Source organism: Glycine soja, chromosome 13 (genome assembly GCF_004193775.1).
Source record: "Glycine soja cultivar W05 chromosome 13, ASM419377v2, whole genome shotgun sequence".
Classification (NCBI taxonomy): Eukaryota; Viridiplantae; Streptophyta; class Magnoliopsida; order Fabales; family Fabaceae; genus Glycine; species Glycine soja.
The window spans coordinates 24,248,295-24,268,943 of record NC_041014.1 but is presented as its reverse complement, the minus strand read 5'-3'; the positions used below and the strand labels follow the sequence as shown (position 1 = coordinate 24,268,943).

General features: G+C 33.1%; 3 protein-coding genes across 4 annotated transcripts; 1 reads left to right on the top strand and 2 right to left on the bottom strand.

Annotated features, from left to right (window-relative positions):
- Positions 1-1,863: 1,863 nt before the first annotated feature.
- On the top strand, positions 1,864-6,745 carry LOC114382788 (tetraspanin-18-like). Its single transcript, XM_028342403.1, has 6 exons — positions 1,864-2,319; positions 2,779-2,878; positions 3,229-3,309; positions 3,418-3,522; positions 5,430-5,633; positions 6,204-6,745. The coding sequence occupies exons 1-6, from the start codon at positions 2,117-2,119 to the stop codon at positions 6,246-6,248; spliced, it is 738 nt and encodes a 245-aa protein (XP_028198204.1). The 5' UTR covers positions 1,864-2,116; the 3' UTR covers positions 6,249-6,745.
- A 1,844-nt stretch (positions 6,746-8,589) lies between these two features.
- LOC114382346 lies at positions 8,590-13,349 on the bottom strand. Its single transcript, XM_028341688.1, has 4 exons — positions 12,727-13,349; positions 10,630-12,499; positions 9,750-9,909; positions 8,590-9,518 (listed from the first exon to the last, which is right to left on the bottom strand). Exons 2-4 carry the CDS (start codon positions 12,412-12,414, stop codon positions 8,761-8,763), a joined length of 2,703 nt encoding a protein of 900 aa, XP_028197489.1. The 5' UTR covers positions 12,415-12,499; positions 12,727-13,349; the 3' UTR covers positions 8,590-8,760.
- Positions 13,350-14,139: 790 nt separating this feature from the next.
- On the bottom strand, positions 14,140-17,072 carry LOC114382347. 2 transcript variants are annotated; one of them, XM_028341689.1, is made up of 3 exons: positions 16,884-17,072; positions 15,846-16,080; positions 14,140-15,764 (listed from the first exon to the last, which is right to left on the bottom strand). In XM_028341689.1, exons 2-3 carry the CDS (start codon positions 15,861-15,863, stop codon positions 14,286-14,288), a joined length of 1,497 nt encoding a protein of 498 aa, XP_028197490.1. In that variant the 5' UTR covers positions 15,864-16,080; positions 16,884-17,072; the 3' UTR covers positions 14,140-14,285. The 2 variants fall into 2 exon arrangements, with proteins under 2 accessions (XP_028197490.1, XP_028197492.1); XM_028341691.1 differs by having other exon boundaries at positions 15,846-17,072.
- Between the last annotated feature and the right edge of the window lie 3,577 nt (positions 17,073-20,649).

The window sequence follows — 20,649 nt, the reverse complement described above, 5'->3', positions numbered from 1 at the left end:
ATCATACAGTTTCTAAATCACTACTAAATATTTTCATGTGAAGGTAAATAAAGTTTTATATTTAAAAAAGATGAGCAGAATGATATATCTGAACTTGGGTTTTTAGAAGAATTGTTATTTTTTATTTAACTACATTCCTTTATTTTACCCTTGATAATAAATTTAATTCGTCGCAGTTCACATTATTAATTGAGGCGAACTTCCCTTCCCAATCATATCCCAACGATCTTTGCGGCCAATCAATTCACCTCAGATTCACGTACTCAAAGTAGCTTCGATTTTGATTGCACTCTGTTAATAAGCTTTTGAAAAGTAATAGTATGATTTAAATTCAGCCCCATTAAAAGGGGATCTATGAAATTAATGTATGGCATTGTTAAAAAATAGTATCAAGCATCAAGCATATTTTGATTGGAGAAGGGATCGGTTGTGAAGCATCAAGCATATTTTGGGGATCAAATCCCATAACTTTCCTTACATCTCCGACAGTATACCATGTAAGTTATTGAGAAGGGACTGTTAGGAGGACACATGTAACAGGGGGAAATTTTTAAATTCGCATAAATCCATGCTTTAAAAAGTTATTATGTTGATATATAATTTTTTAAAAAGGACAAAATTGTGTTTTGTTTATTTTAAGCATGAGGTTGGTACACTGATGTAAAATCTTATTTTTAGAAAATTTATAATTTATTTTCTCTAATTTAATTTATATATAATATAATATAATGACATTAATGATTTTAAAAGAAAACAAAAGCATACAAAAATAAAGATAAAATAATTTTGATTTAATTGTACCTTTTAATTGAATGGGCAAAAAAAAAAAAACAGATTCACATTGTTGAAGTTGTGATTCAAACCCTCACTCTAACATTCCAAGAATTATATAATTTATTTGAGGTAATCCAATTTAAGACCGATAGAATCACTATATGTGACAAAATATTCTCTATAAGTATTTAATGTAAGTAGATATTTAAGATTCTAAATGTATGTACATATTTAAGATTCAAAATAAAATTATTAGTTAAGTTAAAATAATTTAATATCAATTAATTTATACATTTAATGATAAATATAATAAGAATTTTAATGAATATATACCGTAAATGACAATGTAAATCATTAATCAAAAGTTATTGATTATATAAATTTTAAAATAGCTATTAGAAAAATCAACAATTTACTATACATAACTATTTATATTTCTTCACATTGTGAATGTGTAAATCATTAACCTGTATCTTAATTCATATATATCAATGTTAAAGATCAGTAATCATTGAAATGAATTAGTAATAATAAATAAATAAAAATAAAAGTCAAATAATTGGTTATATTATATATCAACAAAGTCTAACACAAATGATAGATAAATAAATTTCTTAAACATGCTTACATAATTTGATTTTCTAATCAGATATATAAAGATATTTAAAAAAAAATAAAATTAACTTTTTTTGATAATCTCTATATCTCAAAACATTAATCAAACAATTTTCAGCTATTGAAATCCACTCTCTTCAAAAAATAATAATAATTATTATTTATGGATAGTGGCGAACCTACGTGTGAGTGAGAATATATACTTGCATCCCTCATTTTTTTTTTAATTTATCAAATTTATAGACAAAATCTTATATTCTTATATTTTATTTTTCTATATTTATATAAATGAACTTATTGATTTTATTTTTTTATAATTTACTCATTGACTTGGGTCTTAGATCGACCATTTTTTATGAATCCGACAAATAATGTCCATACCTCCACTTTTAAAATGGACCAGACGAGGGAAATAAAGAAGAAAAAAAAGAGTATTCTTTTTTCATCCCTCTGTCATCCATCCTTCCATTATTGCATATTTTATCACTCCAAGCATACAATAAGTCCAATAAGTTTTTTTTTTTTTTTAATGTATGCAGAGTGAGAGTACCTGACGGATAAACCAAACAATGGGATAAAATACAAATTGCGGAAGGAAGGGAAGCAAAGAGTGATAATTGGAAATCCTAATAATCAAAGCCAAACTCACTCACACACTCATTGGAAATCAACTCAGGCAAGGCAAAGGAAGAAGAAACCCTAAAATATTAGTATTGAGAATAAGAAGATGCGGCTGAATTTGTGCCACGTTTCGCTTGGTTTCGTTCTGAAATTCCTGAATTTTCTTCAATGCTTCGTTGGCCTTTCCATTCTGCTCTATTCCCTATGGATGTTCAACGAATGGGACCATCGTGTCCCTCCCGATCCTCCTCTTCCTCCTGCCTTCCATTTCTATCTCAAATTCAATTCCATCAACCTACCCGCTCCTTGGTACTAGTAATCTTTACTATTTTGTTTCCCTCACTATTCATTTTTCTTTTTCTCAAGTTTCAGGAAAATGCTAACCTGTGCCCCAACTTTGATTGCAATGCATAACATAGCTGTCCATCACTTTTTTTACGCTCTTATGATGTCACAATACACACTTTCTTCCTTAAACAATGCCCTAAGGCACCGGTTAGCAACACCTAAGTTTTATTCTCACTGGTAATGGTAATTAATGACGTTTTTCTGATTTGGGTGCTGTCAAGTGTATTATTAAATGCCATCAACTACCTTCACGCCTCGAAAGGAAATTAATACTTACGTGACTTTATTTTATTTTACTGTTTTAGTTACTTTTTTAATTATTTTTTATGTGATTTTAATGCCTTTCGTGATATGCTTAGATGGTTATTCGTTTTTATTCCTTGTTAATGCTAACTTTTTTTCTCTCACTTGATGAGACAGGTTCATCTACGATTTCATGGGATTGGGAATATTGGTGTTATGCATTTCTTTCTTGGGTTGCATTGCAGCTGAAATGATTAATGGCTGCTGCTTGTGTTTTGTATCCCACTCAAACTTGGAATGTTTATTTTCATATAGTACTATGGAAGTTCAAGGTTTTAAACTGTTTTGTCGCATTTGTTGATATTGTGGAAAATTGTTGACAAATACAGCTGATGTAGTGACGTTATGGTCATAGACACCTCAAAAACCTTGACGTTGTAGTTGAAATTGCGGTTGCAAACCTTTTTAAAAACCTTTTTGGCTAAAAGTCTATTGATCTTTTATTATGAGAGCAGAGTAAACTTGTGTTTAATGCTTTGAAGCAGTAGCTTTTTACTTTACTTTTTGATTTTAGTTTTTTAAAAGTTATCTTTGCTTGTCACTCCTTGACCTTTTTAAAAATGTTAGTACACTATACTCGTGGCAGTGCTTCTTCTTCTGGAAGCTTCTCTGGTGGGATTCATTGCACTTGATAGTGATTGGGAAAAGGTTCTTACTTTCTTGTTCTCCTACGTTGTTTATAAACATAGTTGCACTAGTTCATGTTTAATGTCCACTTTTGGGATGCCTATAGTTTGTTAATTGTTTTCTTTACAGGATATTCCACTCGATCCAACCGGTCAACTTGACGAGCTTCGAGCTTTCATTGAAGATAATATAGATATCTGCACATGGGTTGGCATTGCTGTGCTTGTGGTTCAGGTATGTTCATTACTGTTGCTGTTTTAGTGTTAGTATCTGGCCCTTTTTTCTTGACCCCTCATTGGTAAATGAATTATAGTCTATTAGTCCATTTTCAGATCATTAATGTGCAACATGTATTATCTATATCATCTTCTGAAGTTGGTATTTCTTCATCAGTACTTGTAAAATTTTGGAATCCTTTATAACTTGTTGCATGTAGATGTCAATGTTCTTTTGCTCAGACATCTTAATAGTTAGTTAATGCAGGAGAATTTGATGTGCCACCATCCACATGTTTAGTTCATTAACTTCAATTGTATAAGGAATTTGGACGTCCCTGTTGAATCAGCTCAACATAAGGTTATCATTCACTTTGTTCACTAGAGTCATGGAGTCAGAGCTCTGACTTAAGGTTATGATTCACTCTATTCACTAGAGTCATGGAGTCAGAGCTCTGACTTAAGGTTATGATTCACTCTGTTCACTAGAGTCACGGAGTCAAAGGTATTATTAACTATGTAGACCACTATAGAATGCCGTCATGGTAGCCGCTGGGTATTTGGTTTCAGTAAATATATGTAACAAAAATTAATAATAGAAAAGAAAAGCTGTGTTGAATCTGGTTTTAGAACTTGGGACTAAATTGTTTGCCATTACTAATATGAACCAATTAATAGCATTATTTCTATTTTGCCAGAATATATGTTAGTATTATGTTCTCGTAACTATTGCTTTGGTTATTAAAAGAATCATTGGTATTATTGATGTGTGTGAGTATGAGAGAGAGATAATGATGGAGTTTATATGAGTTCTTTCTAAGTAACATTATTAGTTTAGGTACATGTTCTGATGCGTCATTTGATTTTCTAAAACTATACCATTCACAAAAGAACATTTACAATGGCATACTCTCTTTATCTTATATTATTTGTTTTTTAAAGTTAATACACACTTTTTAAAAAATTATTAATTGTACTAATTACTATAATAAAATAATAACCTTTTTTTTGCCAAAAAATATCGTTATTAAAATAGTTAGATTGTAGTTGTCAAACTACTTTAGTATTTAGCTGAGGTGAGATACTAATATATGAGTGTGTTGTTGAAGAAACTAATTAATGTTTTCTTAGTTTTTTTAAAGTGACAAATAATTTGAGACATTGAAAAACTCAAAATGAAATAATATTAGAGAGAGGGAGTAATTATTAATAAACGATATTCTTGTATCATTATTTTATTTTAATTATTTATATTTTTAACTAAGCAACTGCAATTTATAAATAAAACAAACATTCTTTTTTGGTTATGATCTTTTTACCCTAAGTAACAAATACCAGTTATTAAAAATAAAAAGAGAGTAAAGCAACCAATGACCATCTTATTGAGATCCTTTTTACATGCTACAGGAATCATTGGTCAATGGGCTATTAATGTGTGTTGAATCTTCTCCCTAGAAAATTTGTTTATCTTTACCTCTTGTTGTCCCTTCCTTCATTTGGGAGGATGTTGTTTGCAGTCTCTACACACATTAGTTGGACTTGAGATAATAGCTTCTGCTTTTGATTTTAGATTTTAATGCTCTGTTGACAGATATTGAAAGTATGGGAAGTAGAGCCTGATATAAAATATGCTGCTCTTTTTACTTTATTAAGGTTGAAACAGGAAAACAGGACAAAATTCTACCCCAACACTGCCTAGCATATTTCATGTCTGTGATTTACCTGTTAAAAGGACAAGATGAGATTGCTATGACCATTGGTTTTAAATATCCAGCATTTTGCGTGTATCATCATGAAAATAGTATCAATTGAAAATCTAACGAACCATATAAATCATGCTGTATGATTGTAAAGCATTTTCTGGATTTCCTTTTATCCCATTCCTCCCTTATTGCTATTGCTCATTTTTCTTGTCGTCAACCTCAGGCATTATCTCTACTACTGGCATTAATTTTGCGAGCCACAGTTTCTGCTAGGAGAGCAGATTTTGATTATGAAGATGGATATGATGTTAGGGGTAGAAGTTGGGAGCCCCTACTGAATCCTCAACCTGGCCAACCATCTGGGTCTAGCAAAGGTGATAATAGTGGAAATCACTCTGATTTTTGGAGCTCGCGGATGAGACAGAAGGTATGCTCATGCTGGTCTTGAAGTCTAAACTGTAATTTCTTTGATAATCTTTAATTTAAGTCTTTCAATGATAGGAAAAACTATGTGATTTTGTCATGCAGTATGCACAAAACATGCACACCTGCCAAGAAAAATCACATTTTCAGTATTGTCTATTGTCATTGCTTTAAACTATTCTTGATTAATTTGTTAGAAACAGAAAGGATATGTAAATGTTTTGCAAAGATCACTACTTTTTCCTCCTTATTGGTTTGACTTCAGAAATTTGAGGCCTTTGTATTAGTTACACGGGGCTCAAGATCAAAGATTTCTTCATTTAGGCATTCGGGTCTATGGATAAAATTCTATAGGTTTATTGTTTTCCAACTTGTTTTTGAGATTTTCTCAAGTGCTTGTTTGTCGATCTCTAGTGAATGTAGTGTCTTTTCTTCTCTCCTTGTGTATTTACTATTTAGTTTGATACATAGCTATGTGTGCTATTCATGTAAACAGATTACCGTTGAGCATGCTGGTTATATTAGTATCCTTTAACATTAGTAATGTAGGAATCACTAATATCATTATTTGCAGTACGGGCTGAACCATGGTGGTGATAAGTACAGCTACCAACCATGAATTCGAGGCGATGAGTGCTACTATACTAGTCATCAAGCAATTCAATGCTGTGCTGACATCTGAGTACATGTGAATATCTTTGGTTTTTAATGTTTTATTTACTTTCATTTGTTCTCAGGAAAATTTATAATGTAAGCAATATATTGGTGGTATATGTATTTTAAACTATAGTTATTGATTGAAGTTTAAGTCATGTACTTAAATAGCATAGCAAGAGAGAAGAATTGAAAAGAAGGCTACAATACAAAGGACCCGATGTAAGCACCTTCCTCAATGTTGTACTGACCGTGCAGTCTTAATAACAGTAAAATAGTTATTGACATTGCTCTATGGCTACGCATCCAGCTACATAGGTAGGATATGGAACACGTGAAACACACGTCTTGCATGTGTTGCGATTCAATTTTTTTGTTTTTCTCAAGAACAAATATTTTGAATAAGCTTCATTGGTGTTTTATATATTGCAGTGTAGAAAGTGAATTTCTTTGAGAACTTAATTAGTTAATGACTCTAATACAACTCATCTGGTGAAGTCGGAGGGCAAAATTTCCAGTATTCTTGCTGTACTTATTTGCCGTAGCACTTAATAGTTTCTTTTCTTATTTTATTTCAAAAGTTAATTTTAGAATAATTAATTGTACTAGTACAGACTCGAGCAGTTTGAAGTCACATATGACAAGTGGTAGGTACATGTTTCTGGATGGTAAAAGGATGTGCTGTCATTATTAGCACTTGATTTGTACTAATTTTGCTTTACATTGAAGAGTTGAGTTTTTATTTAGTTAGATAAAGGGAAGTTCCACTGTAATATTTTTCACAATTGGATGCATTGGAAATTATCCATGTGACCGTTTCTGTCTACTGCAGGACTATGTTGATAATTGGATTAGGTGAGTTCGTATGTTAATATTTTGGCTGAATCGACCATGACAAACCGTTGTTGAATTGAACATGTTCCCGTAGAACAACAATTTTTAAAAAGGAAGAATAAACAAAAGCATAAGCTTCTTCTCTACACAGTACGTATCACAACACTCTTTCTCTTCCGTTTCTGTTTTTGATAGAAAATGACAAGTGATGAAAAATTGTTCTCTACCAAACTGGAGTCACCGATCTTAATAATTTTGGAAGGCTGTCTCGTGGAACGTCGTCCACGGTGCTGTCACGGGACTCTTGAGTCTTAAATCGTGCCTCAACTTTTAAGTTGTAGATACCATACTTTGTCTTTTAGTTTAGAATTTTCACATCGAATGGGCATTGAGGAATATTCTTACCCCTTTTATCCACTTGAAAAAAGTGTTTGTCTTTGTCCCCTTGTTCAACTTTCAGGCTTCAACACCTTCAGATTGCAAAGAGTAGTACCCCTCATGGCTCAGGTCATGTGTTTAAGAATCTTTCCACGATTTACGTAGACAAATTGACCCAGTTGACCACCTCTTTTTGGTAAATGAAAAATTTAGAGGAAGAGGATGATTTCTCAATTCAAGACAAGAAAAAGTTTAAGAACTCAGAATACTTACTAAAAAACATAAATTGATTCATTAAATCACCAAACACTTGAATCAACTAATACATAATTGTTTTAGTTTAACGAGATATCTTAAATTCGAGTTCTTACTTACATTCAATAGGACTTACATTCACCATCTCTATGTCTTAATTGTATATTACATTCACCATCTCTATGTCTCAATTGTATATAAAACTATAATTAATTATATCGTATGAATATTTTCAAGGTTTTTTTTAATGGAGTTATGGCTGAGTTTGCACTTCGTTTATACATTAAAAACAATTGTAATACTTTCTTTTTGCCCTGATATATTACTTGTCCAAAAAGAAATTTGTGCCAGCATCTGAAGCGTTTATTTCTTGGACCACAAACTTAATCTACACTCCATGTGTGGTAAGAGAATCTCATATTGAGTTCTAGCTGGAGAAAAAAACGAGTCAACATATATCATTCTGATAAAACTAGTTAAACTACTTACTATCTCCAATCCCAAGAAGGATTGCATGAATTGATTTAGAGACGGGAAATATAATATGCTCTGATCAATGGTTTATTTTATAGTTTTCTATAAGAATCGTGAACATGATGATACTACAGTGAATTCATCGTGTGCTGTGACTTGTGATTCCAATTAGTCCACGCTTCACCATGAACTCAAGATTGTGATTCCGGTGGATGCATCATGCATGCATTATACCAACTGTACCGATGGTACAGTTAGAGCGTCACAGTTATGGCTAAACTTGTACCAACACAGACAGATAGTGACTAGTGAGTTGTGACAATGTTATATATTAATGTTCTTTGTAACTAGTATGATTCTTTATATCCTTTGTTTAGGTAATTATGTATATAAAATTCAAAGTCATCAATGTCAAATAACTACAAATTTATTTGGTAGCATAGAATTTAATAAATTAGGTATGTAGGGTAGTGTGAATGATCAAATGCAACAACAACAATAATATTTATTTAATTTAAGAATCAAAGCAGAAAGGCTCAAGAGAGGGACTCAGAGGCCCTGCCTGTCAAATCAACCACTGCATTCTCCACAAGCTCTTGAATCAAGTCCCCTTCAATCTCCTTCCCCAAAATATCAATCTCCAATTCCATAAGCTCAACCCACCCTATTTGCACAACCTCTTTTCTGACAACATTTTCTACCACCAGGCTGGTGCTGGCCCCACCATTTTCCCACTCACACCTCACCCCACTTGCTATTAATTCCTTCATTTGGGCCACAATGTGGTCCACCAATAAGGGAGATGCTGCTGCTGATGCACCCTCTTGGACTTGGACCCTGCAGTGGCTCTTACTTCTCTTTAAGCACTTTTCTGACCCATAACCAACAAGTTCCAATAGTGCAGCATTGACATAGTCAAACACAAGTTTGTGGTTTGATCTCATCTTCCTTCTTCTGCGCTCATGCATAATTGGCTGAGGCTCCTTCTCATTTAGATTGGCGTATAATGCGTCCCTCAGTGATGGGTCCAATGGGCTCTCAAGGGAATGCCATCTAGTGTAAGATGAGTCATGTTGGTGTTGATCATCAAGTCCAGCTGCTGATAGTAGTTTGTGGACCAAGAGAAGCCACTCTTGATCCTCTACCTTGGAGTCCAAGGAAGAAACCATTAAGGGTTTTAATGCATAGGAACTTGCCACTTCTGCACTAGAACCATCCCATGATAGGGTCCTAGCTATTGATTCTATAGGTGGTGATTTGTCAATTAAATTGGACTTCAGTGGCACCTGTGACCCTATACATGTAGAAACAAATGGCACTGATCAGCTAATAATGAAACAGTAGTAATTGAGATTTAAAATAAGCTCTATAATATATGTTTATATATATATATCAAATAAGAACTTAAACTGAATCACTAGGGTCAACCTGGTGGTGGGAGGTTGGTGTAATATGCGTGAGGTTATAGTTCGAACCTCAGTGCTATCATTGTATACAGAAAAAAAAACACAAAGAAACAAATTACCCTGGTCACCACTCTTCATACAGTTCAAGGACTCATGTGATGCATTATTATTATTATAATCTTCAAATGGAGGTTGTAACACTGAGATTGGACTTGGCTGATCTGGGTTTTCGCTTGAATGAATCTCTGGCACCATGGGCCTTGGCATAGTCAATCCAGGCTGTGAAAACAAACAAATCAAGGATTTCATTTATTTATAAATGGTACTAGGATACATGCATTCAATAATCTCATCTTGATAAGAGGTAATCGAAGAGGTCGTGGTCTAGTCTGACTAAAAAACAAAATACTTCAATTGATTATCAACAAGTACCCAAGCCTTTTAATCACAACAATTTCGGTGTCTGCTATTTGATTTTTTTCACCATTCCAACGCATATGAATCCCAACAATTTAAGAGGAAAATTAGTTTCCCTACACAAAACTTGCCACCATAATCATCCAATTCTCTTATCGTGCAATACCGAAACCTAGTGCCTAAAAGGCTAAAATATCTGTGCAGCAAGAGAACATTTGATATAATAATTTCATTAGTTAGAGAAGCCACAAAAATTCCTTTGATCATAAAGTAATACTCAATATCTTATCTTATAATTAAGGACTGCTTTTTGGGTGTTATCCCACAATGCCCATAATAAATAAAGGTTAAAACAACAATTAGCTTTAATATCCACTAACATGCGAAGTTCACAAAAGGCTATGAATACTAATGTTGTAGTTTCCTATATGCTTTCTGAATGTTTCCTTTCCCTAGACTTTTCTTTTCATTCCTCTCGATTCCCTTTAAAAATTCGAAACCTATCCTAAATTTTCATCGGCCGAAGAATTCATTATGAAATATAAGAAAATATGATGAAATTTGCATAATAGTAAGCATTACCTCTAGTGTAATCATGTCTTCTTCATGTCCGTTAGAGACTGAATCTGTTGAATTTTTCCCTGATGATTCACATAGCGCTGCAAGAGAACACTCTTCAAAACCATCCACATTGATGCTTTGAGACACATCACCCCTAAGGACTCCAGGTGAATTTGCTGGAAGAACTAATGTTGCAGTGACAGTGGAAGTAGATTGGGATGCATCTTTAGATTGAGATGAACTTGGTTTTTCCTTGGTTGATTTCTTACTCCTTGAGAACAAGAAAGTAGCAACTTTCCCTTTAAAAGATGATCTCATACTCTTAGGCTTTTTCTGCTCCTTGGAGCCTTGTGCTTTGCCAGTATTCTTATGATCATTTACTTTAACTGTGAGGCCATTTTCATATACAGTAGAAGATGCAGGCACAGAATTTGACCTGGGGAGATTTTTAGGAGAACCCTCAATGCTTATTTCTGCATTGAAAGAATGACTGCAAGAAACAGATTTGCCAGGTTCTTGGTCCTCATTGATACTCTCAACCTCAGATGTTACAGATTTCTTTTTGTGGGTAAGAGAAAGCATCTCACCCAAGGTAGAGCTTTTCCTTGCTCGCCTTTGTTCTTGATGACCCTTATTATCTGATGTCATCATAGTCCATCTTTCAGAAAGTCTTTTCTTTGCCTCTCTGCACACCGATGACTCGGGAGAGCATGGCACACGGCCCAAGGACATTGTAGAATAAGGGCTGCCATAGCCATTGATGTAATTGTAATCCCACGAAAGCCTTGGCAATGGTGACATTGACGTAGCTTCAAAATCACTGAAATTCGCAGATGCATACTCATGATATGATTTGTTGAATGAACTCTCATCATCAGAATAGCCATTGGAAAACACTGAGGAATACAGAGTTTTATCCTTTTGATAGCTCCTCGGGCCTTTATGCATTTGCTGTGTGATCTCATTTGCCACTCTAATGGATTCTAGTACATCATCATATTCAGGTCCATGATGGAAATTTCTGCTTTTCAGATTCAGCGAAGTTGTTGGAGAAACAACAGCCTTTTGCTCAGGTGTCCTCCCTGGGCTTGGCTTTAGTAACACTATTCGAGTGGTTCGGACCGGAGATTCATCAACTTTCTGACTATCTGGAGAGTTTCCAGGATTTGCTTGATCAACACTAGATGGTTTCTTAATCGGTCTATTATTCGTTTTCTCCTTTCTGGCAGATTTGTCGTTGTCAACCATCTTCAAAGGTTTAATAAGAGTAATGCGCTTTGTCTCATTAGGTGAAGTTGAGTATAAATCAGAAACATTTTGAGAATCCAATAACCTGATCAAGAGATCACTATTGGAGCTTAAAACTTCCAAGGCATCTTTAAATTGTTCAGATTGGTGCAGTCTCTCATCGGTTGACAGACGTTTTGCTTCCATGAATTTCTGTCGAATCAGAGCCATTCTTTTCTCATCAACATCTTCACTCCACTTTCCTCTGTCATGGCTTGCTCTCTGAGATTGCTGCCATATTTCATACATATCTTTGTAAGCAACCTGTTCTGTGCTTGGATGAACTTCATGAAGCATTTCCCTATCCATAAACCTATCTTCCTGTTGCCAATGCTTGAATGGTAAGCCTACAGGACCATACATTTGTTGAGAATAGTCTCTTCTGTGGCTTCTTTCCATAGATAAATGAGGCTCTCCCCTTGGAAGGGCCTCAAGCCCCATTAGTTTTGCTACTACATTTGGTAGGGTGTGCTTGGAGTCTTTTTTTTTGGACATCTCTTTGTCTATGAGCATCTGCATCTTGATGGGTGCTCCATTTACTTTTCTGGCTTATTCTCTATCCCATCACCACCATCATATTGATTTGTTGAAAATGATGATGAAGCTGCAAGACAAATAGGCACAACATTTGGGAAAGAATAAGATAATAGAAGAGAAACACTTCAATTGTAGAAATCTTAAAGTGCAACTATTCCACACAACTAGGAAAGAAACAAAAACTAAAGACAATTTAGAGAAACCTCCACAAAGATCACCAGGAAAAGGGAGAGAGATAAGTGTATATCCAAAAAAAAAAAAAAGAAAAAGAAAAGGGTGGGCATGATGTCCTACCTCTTTCTTTGTCCCTGCCTTTGATTAGTTCTGTACCATGTCCGCCATCCACTCTCTTTGTGAAATGCTCTCATCAAACTACTATTGATTTAATTATCTCATTTAGTACAAATGAATTCTCAACTTTTTTCCGATGGAATTTGAATCACATATTCAATTGGTCATGTTTGATGACAAAATTAAGTCGTCTAACAAAACAGGCAAGTTGTTACACTTATATATAGGCAAATAACTATGAAATCCCAATTTGATAAAAATAATTCATTCTTCCAAATCTTGACCCAATAAAGTTGGTAAGGAAAGATAGCATAAGTATTCATTACTTGATATAAAGAATAAAAGAACTCTTGAAGTAATATTTCATTTTTGAATCAACTTTACAAGGTTAGTTACTTGACTCAATAGCAGGGAATCTTTGAGATGTTATCTTGCAATTTTTAAAATTGAGTGATTACCAAATAGATAGTATCATATGGAAAGGAGATTCTTTTAAAGGACATTGCTTTAAAGGAGTAAAATAACATGAAAAGCATACAAACAATAAAACGGGGGGAAAAGCCACATATCGGTTGAGTCCCCCAAAATTTTCTACATTCTGTTAGGTTGGTTTCATAATAATTATTTGTTTGATCTCACCTTTAATGCGACAGAGGGTACAGAAAACTTTAGGATTTATAAGCGAGTGAAAACAAAAATTTGTATCATAGGTTAGCCTTTAATCTTGGGTAAAAAAAAAAAAAATACCGAATGGGTCAGATATCGTTTTCTATTTATGAGTGACGTACAAGTTGCACATGCAACTGAAAATGACCCTTTAAATACAATATAGCAAGCAAAACAAAACAAAATCTAAATCTCACTTATAATGTGGACTTTATGGAAAATTAGAAAAGCAAACAACGTTAGTATCATGTGCCCCATACATTCCCCCACACGGTGCCGTGGGGTGCGCGGTTAGGGACGTTGATGTAGGCCTTCAAACACCACCAACACCATAAAGTAGTGCAGAAGAGCGTAACCAAATTGAAATCTGGAGTAGCATGAAGACCACTCCAGAGAATCCGAGAAACAAGTTAGATATAATTTTTAATTCAAGTTTGTTGTTTGCTTAACGTAAGGATTTATGCAAATGCTTACGAGAGTAACTCCTTTGGTAAATGATAGAAGCGGGTAAATTGGTTATAAATGTGAGCTACGCAAATTAGTTGCACCCTTTCAATATTTTTAACATATGCATTCTTGAAATTCAATTCATGATGTTTAGCATTACTCTTACATGATAAATGCCAAAAAAATCGTTCTAACTTTTTCTGGGGAATCACGGGAAAGTTAGTTTTTGATATGTCAAAATTATATAGTTACTTTAGATACTGGTGCAATTTAAAGTATAGACAGAGTCCTGATAATGCTCCAAATTACCAAAGATCCCATCACAGTAACAATATTAATTTCCACCAAAAGGTAACAGTTGATGGACATGTCTTTTTGTATCTCAGTCCAAAATTAACCAGAAATATCCGCAGGGTTACGTTTGATCAAACATTTTAGACTGTTAGACTCTAGAGGAACAGCTTCTGCGTTTTCTCTTGTTCGTTGACATAGTTGCAGCCATCCAAAGGAAATGGGCATCCACTGTTTCTTTGCATGGACATATGAAGAAAAGATGAGTTATACATTTCAATCAAGCCTTCCCTAAAATGGTAAGGCATTACACTGTGATTTTCACCATCCATTTCTGGCTTGTAATTATCATTAATATGAAAAAGAGAAGACATACTTTCCCTTTGCGGTAATTGGAAAGTTCTCGAATTTGAACTTTGGTGATTTAAATGGGAACTAGTTAGGGATAAGCACCTCTGACATTCATCTGGTGAAGATGGTAGCCAGGTTTCCGGATTAGGACGATGATGGTAGGCACCGGAAACTGTCCTTCCAACCCAATGCTGGTATGGTGAAAGGAACACGCTGTCTTGCACACATGAAATGCCATTCTTGTAATTTTCAGACACATTTAAGTAGTGTTTATTGTGTGACAAGGACAATGCTGTCGGGTTAAAATTTGTGTCCATGTCTTCATAGACATAATTTCCAAACTTGAATTCTTGACATCTTAAGAAACCAGAATCCAATATTGAATTGAAGACCTGTGGCTTGTCAAGTAGCAAGGATGAAGGACTAACGTGGTATTCATCTAATGTATTATTTAGTATCTGCTCTTCACCGTAGCCTAAAATTGGTAACTCAGGGGCTATATTTGGCTTTGTATACTTACAAGTGATAGGCAAACTTGTCTCATCTGTAGTATAGTCAAAAAAATTCTCCATAAGAGGAAACGACTCACTCTCAAGTTTCCCCAGCTCTTTGAAATGATTCAGTGCAAGGATTTCATGCTCTTGATTATTACTCAGAAATTCTCGAGTTACATAACCCTTGTCAATGAAACTTGGAATTCCACCGAAATTGCTTTTAGCTTCTGTCATACTGAACAGAGGTTGAAACTTGAGTGGATAAGTTGGAAAGTCAACATGTGGATTCATTATCTCAACTGATTGGAGAAACACAGGAGACAACAAATGATCACTGAAGGATGAACTTGATTCATGTTCAAGAAGTTTCCTCTTAGGTATCAGATGGTGTTCTGCAAATTGAACATCTAACTCCTGAGAATCATGTAAACCATATCTGGTAGCATTTGCTGCTTTGCTAAACAGAGATTCAAGAGTTACACCACTCTTGGCTGTGGCACTGAAACTTGGAGTTGCACTTAGTTTGCACTCAGGTTCTGTTATACTGTAAAGAGGTGGAAAATTGTGAGAATGATTGGTTGGAAACTCCGAGTGCAGATTAATTCTCTCATCTAATCTGAGAAACATAGGAGACGGCATATCATTGCTTAAGTATGGACTTGATTCTAGTTCAAGAAGTTTCCTTTTAGGTATCTGATAGTGCTCCTTAAATTGATCATCTGTCTCTTGAGAATCGGGTAAATCATATCTTGTAGCATTCCCTAATTTTCCTGGATGTGTATCCACATATTTCTGGCATAAAAAATCACTTTTGTTAACGAATGCAAGTCACTGGAAGATTTTATAACCTGAGAAATGGCTAAAACAACATACATTTGCCTCAGTGCCCATAGGGAACAGCCGACTGAGGAGCCTGGAAATAATATCGTGCCTGAAAAATTCCTATTACATTCATGATAAAGGGCAAGGACAATTAATATTAATATCAAAACTGTGCCTAACCCTTTTGAACAGAGCTTCTCTGTGTCTGTAAATAAGGCATCTGCGACACACTGTTGTAATTTTTGTCTCTTTCTTGCAAAAACTTCTCCATGCACATGCAGGTTTCCTGAAGATTTTTGATACAAAGTAATTGTTTTACACAGGCTGTGTCAAGTGTCAAAACATTCTCAAATATGAGGAGTAAATTGCACGTCTCCAGTTACATTACATACATTTTTCTTACAATAATAAATTTGACCCTCGGAAGGTTAATTAACAAATCAGTGGCACCCAATAAAGGTTTGACTTACCCCCATTGGATGACCAGTAATATAAACCATAAATGTTCAAACTGTCCTATGCATCATTCCCCCCTGCAAATCCGTTGTACCCAAGCAATCTAAATGAAGAAAATCAAACAAACCTTCATGTGAAAATTTTCGCTGGGGTTTTAAGGTGTCACTATAATCTCGAGAGTTTTTTGGTGTGTTGCTGATTGAGTACAAGCCAGCATTTACCACGGAGAAAAAGATCTTTGAATACAAGCTTGTTTTTTAGCAGGAAATTAAAAACTGAAATTATAGTGGGAGAAAAAATACTAGTTCCCAACGTTTCAACTTTTTTTGGTGTACATAATGGCTAAAGTCCACCCGATTCACCTGATAGACTGGTAATCTTTGTATTTTAAACATGTGCCAATTAGAAAAATAAAAATGACACATGATGTTAGCTTAGCAAGCGAATACGAGTGAATAGGAATAGAGATTTGATATTATGAGGGGAACGAAGCAAAGTTTTCCAGAACAAAAACATTTCTTCACCAATCACAAGTATCACCTTTCCTATTTATTGTGATTGTGAACATCATGATCCTAAGCATCAGTGTTTCGCTGTGGCTAGAATATTGTGTAATTTTCCTCTAATACGCACCTGATTTATTCCAAGCTTCAACAGAAGGTGAGAAAAATGAGTCTGTCCTTACAGTTGATACGTGCTCAATGATCCTTGAAGAGGTGTCACCCTTGATGCCAACCCTGATATCACCATTCTTCTCTGCATATACATAAGATAAAAGATTAAAATATGAAAATATGTTTTTAATCTATATAAATTATAGATTTTGATTTTAGTTCCTCCAAAATTAGAGTTTTAGTTTATGTGCGTTGTACTTTAAAAGTGAACAGTGAACACTTTTGGTGACGGTTGTTATTATAGACCTATAACCTATTAACTACAAACATGTAAAATGAATTCGCAACCCATTGTTTAGTGAAGCATCATTGTTTAACAGATCAATGACAATGACAGAGATCAAAAGTACTACTAATCTAAAAAAAATAAAGGCACACAAACCTAAACAAATTTTAAAGAGATTAAAACTGAAATTTAATATATTTATAAGAACCAAAAATATTTTTTTTTTGCAAATATCAAAAATATATTTAAATCTTAAATAAATGCGATGACTATTCTGTTGTAACAGAAGATGGCACATGTACAATGTCTTTGTCTTCAAACCAGGGGGGAAATATTCAATTTTCAGAGTAGTAAGGGAAAGGAAAATTTATTCAATTCCTTATACAGAAATAAGAAAGTCCCCAACCTAATTAAATTAAGGTGGCTTTAATATAAGGAATAATTTAACATGGTAAGAAAAGTGATAGGAGAATAAAAATTTCTTATGTTTTATAAAAGAGAAGAAAATTTCCTTTTGAGGATAAAGAATTCCTAATAATGCTAATTTATAAATGAGTAGAAACAAAACTTTTCCACCTTTATAAATGAAAATAAAACTTTTTCATAACAATTGACAGTAAATATGTTATTTCTAAAAAAGTTAGACAATTACCAAATATTTTTCATAAATATTTCTGGAAATTCTGAATAAATAATATAAGCATTTTTGAGTAAATTTATTTTACAAGGTTATTCAATCACAAATCGTCATACATGATAAATCTACTATATTTTAAAGTAATGACCTTAAGTCATTAAGGATTAATTCGGATTAGTTGACAATGTTATACCATTGCATGTGTGAAGATGTATAATACACAAATTCAAATTCTATTGCTAAGAATTTCATTCCAAGTAGTTAAGTCAAGAATGAAAAATTTATTGTAGCAAAAGTTACCTAAAACAGTAACATACACAAAATTTCATTTACTTTGAAATTGAAATTCAACCAACCCCTGGAATAGCCACTGGATTCAGGCTTCTTAGATGACAGGCGAGAATCCTTTTGCATTGGGCGTGAACGAAATCCGGCGCTTGCATCCTTCTTCAATTTCTTAAAGAAAGCAAACTCAGAAGTTTTTGGACCTGTATCTGCACCAGAATCCAAATCCTAGGTCAACCGCTAAAAAAAATCAAGTTATTTAATTCTAACTATTGTTATGACAATGTGCAAGCAAAGATGAGATAGCAAAACTTTCTACAACACAGAACCATGAGAATGTGGAGCAAAACGCATCGCTCAGAAAGAACAAATCGTTAGGTATTGATTGCAATCGTATAGTGTGAGAGTTAAAAACGAACGATAAACGACGAATCTGAAAATGTGAAAAGAGAGAAGAAAGAAACCTTTGGTTAGGGAATTTGGAGGTGCATGGAATGGTGGTGGTCGAGTTAGGGTACTGGTAAACGGAAGGTTGGGGTCAATTTGGGGATTTTTCCTTTTCTTCATTGCAATCGCTCGCTCTGCAACACAAATGCTACTCGCAGTCGGAAGGAAGAACACAGAATGGGGACACTGAATTTGGCGCCAAACGGCACGTGACAGTTCCTCCTCAACCGTGTAAAATTTGAACAAAAATATGTCCTCATTTTAAATATATTTTTGTGTAAATTATACTTTTTTCCTAAATTGCACGTGATATTTTTTTTTTCTTTACATGTGAACAAACAAAATTATTCTAATATCTTTATTATTTTTTCTGTTCTTTTATTAAATTGCACCCGTCTCTATTTTTTACATTGCTTTTATCCTTTTAATGACATTAACGTCAATTAAAATATGTGAGCAAATAAAATTATCCTAACATCTTTATTAAATATTCAATAATAAATTAATAATTGATTTTGTGAATGGACTTTAAGACAATAATAATTTTTTTCTTTAATATTTGATTCTTACTTCATTATTGTCCAAGATACAACTCTTGATTAAGACATTATATCAAATACCTAGTCATCAAAAACAATATTTCAAAGAAAGGAGTTAAAAACACAAATACATTTGCAAAACACTAAAATTTGAAATAAATCACCATATTCAATCAATAGGCATTGTTTTCAACAAAAATGTAGCAACCAAAAGATCCAACACCCATAAAAAAGTTGGACTAAAAAAAAAGAAGAAAGAAGGGTGTTAACATATGCATATCAAGAAAGTGGTTCACGTCCAACAAAAAGCTAGATTCATGTCCCATTAGAGAAAAAAGAAAAAAAAAGAGTGTGAAAACATTTTCAAGTTGAAAATGATCTCATGTCTTCTATGCAGTCAAGGAGAAAATGAATGTATTTTAGACATACATTTCTATTAAAAGTTATGTAACTAATATGTGTCTATTTTCTTATTAAATGGTGTTTAAGAGAGAGAAAATCTGAATATATTGTAAGTTAAATAATTAAGGAATTATTTGTAAGATGAAAAAAGAAGAAATTTCAGCTATAATTTGAAAAAAAACACATAAGAGGTAGAGTGTAATTTACAATATATTTTTCTAGTAATGTTCATAAATTCAATCCAGCGAGAAACAAAAACAATTGATAAAAAAAAACTGAATACCGAATAAATCGAAAATCAAACAGATGAGAAATTAGAAAAAATGAAATGTTTTATGGGATTGAATTAAATTTCAGATTTAATTTTTAAAATTGATTTAACTTATACCTATTTATAAAAAATATATTCAATTAAAAATCAATTTTTACTAAATATTTGAATTAAAGATGCATGAATGTAATTACATAATGATATATAAATTAAATATTTAATATTTTAAATTAAATTTTGTTATATTTACTATATATCTTATCACTTATTTAATATTTCTTTAAAAATAAATTATGATTAAAATGAAAAATAAATCCATTCCAAATCACTTTAAATTATATCTGGTCTCATCCAATTAATGTTTTGAACAAAATCAATTAGTTGATGAATTAAAAAAATCAAAATGATCGGATCAAATGATTTTTTTTTTCTTCAAAATCAATCCAATGTTTGAATACTATATATTTTTTCTTTTAAGTATGATACAAATTCTGCATCGGGGTAGAAAGTTTGGCTGGATTTAATTTTAATTCACCAACAGGATAAAATTTAGGGTAGTGATTAAAGGAAACAAAAGTCAAATGTTTTTTTATTGGAAAGTATGATAGAAAATTCCATTGTGATTTTCACTGCAATCTCAAATTAAAAACTTTTTATTCAGGATCCTTTTTTAAAAATTAGTTTGAGGATAAATATATCCCTTGATAATCCCGTTTGAGCTTGAATAACTCCTATTTTTTAAAATCTTTAACCACATTTCAACCCAAAATATAAAATAAAAACCATTTTTTTCTCTTAGCTGAAAATTTTTAGAATTTTTGTTTGTTTGAGGAGAAACAAATATTTAAGTTTGGGTTTTTTGATGAATCTTCAATTGATGAAGATTCCTTAATTGAACCAATTTATAGAATTAAATAA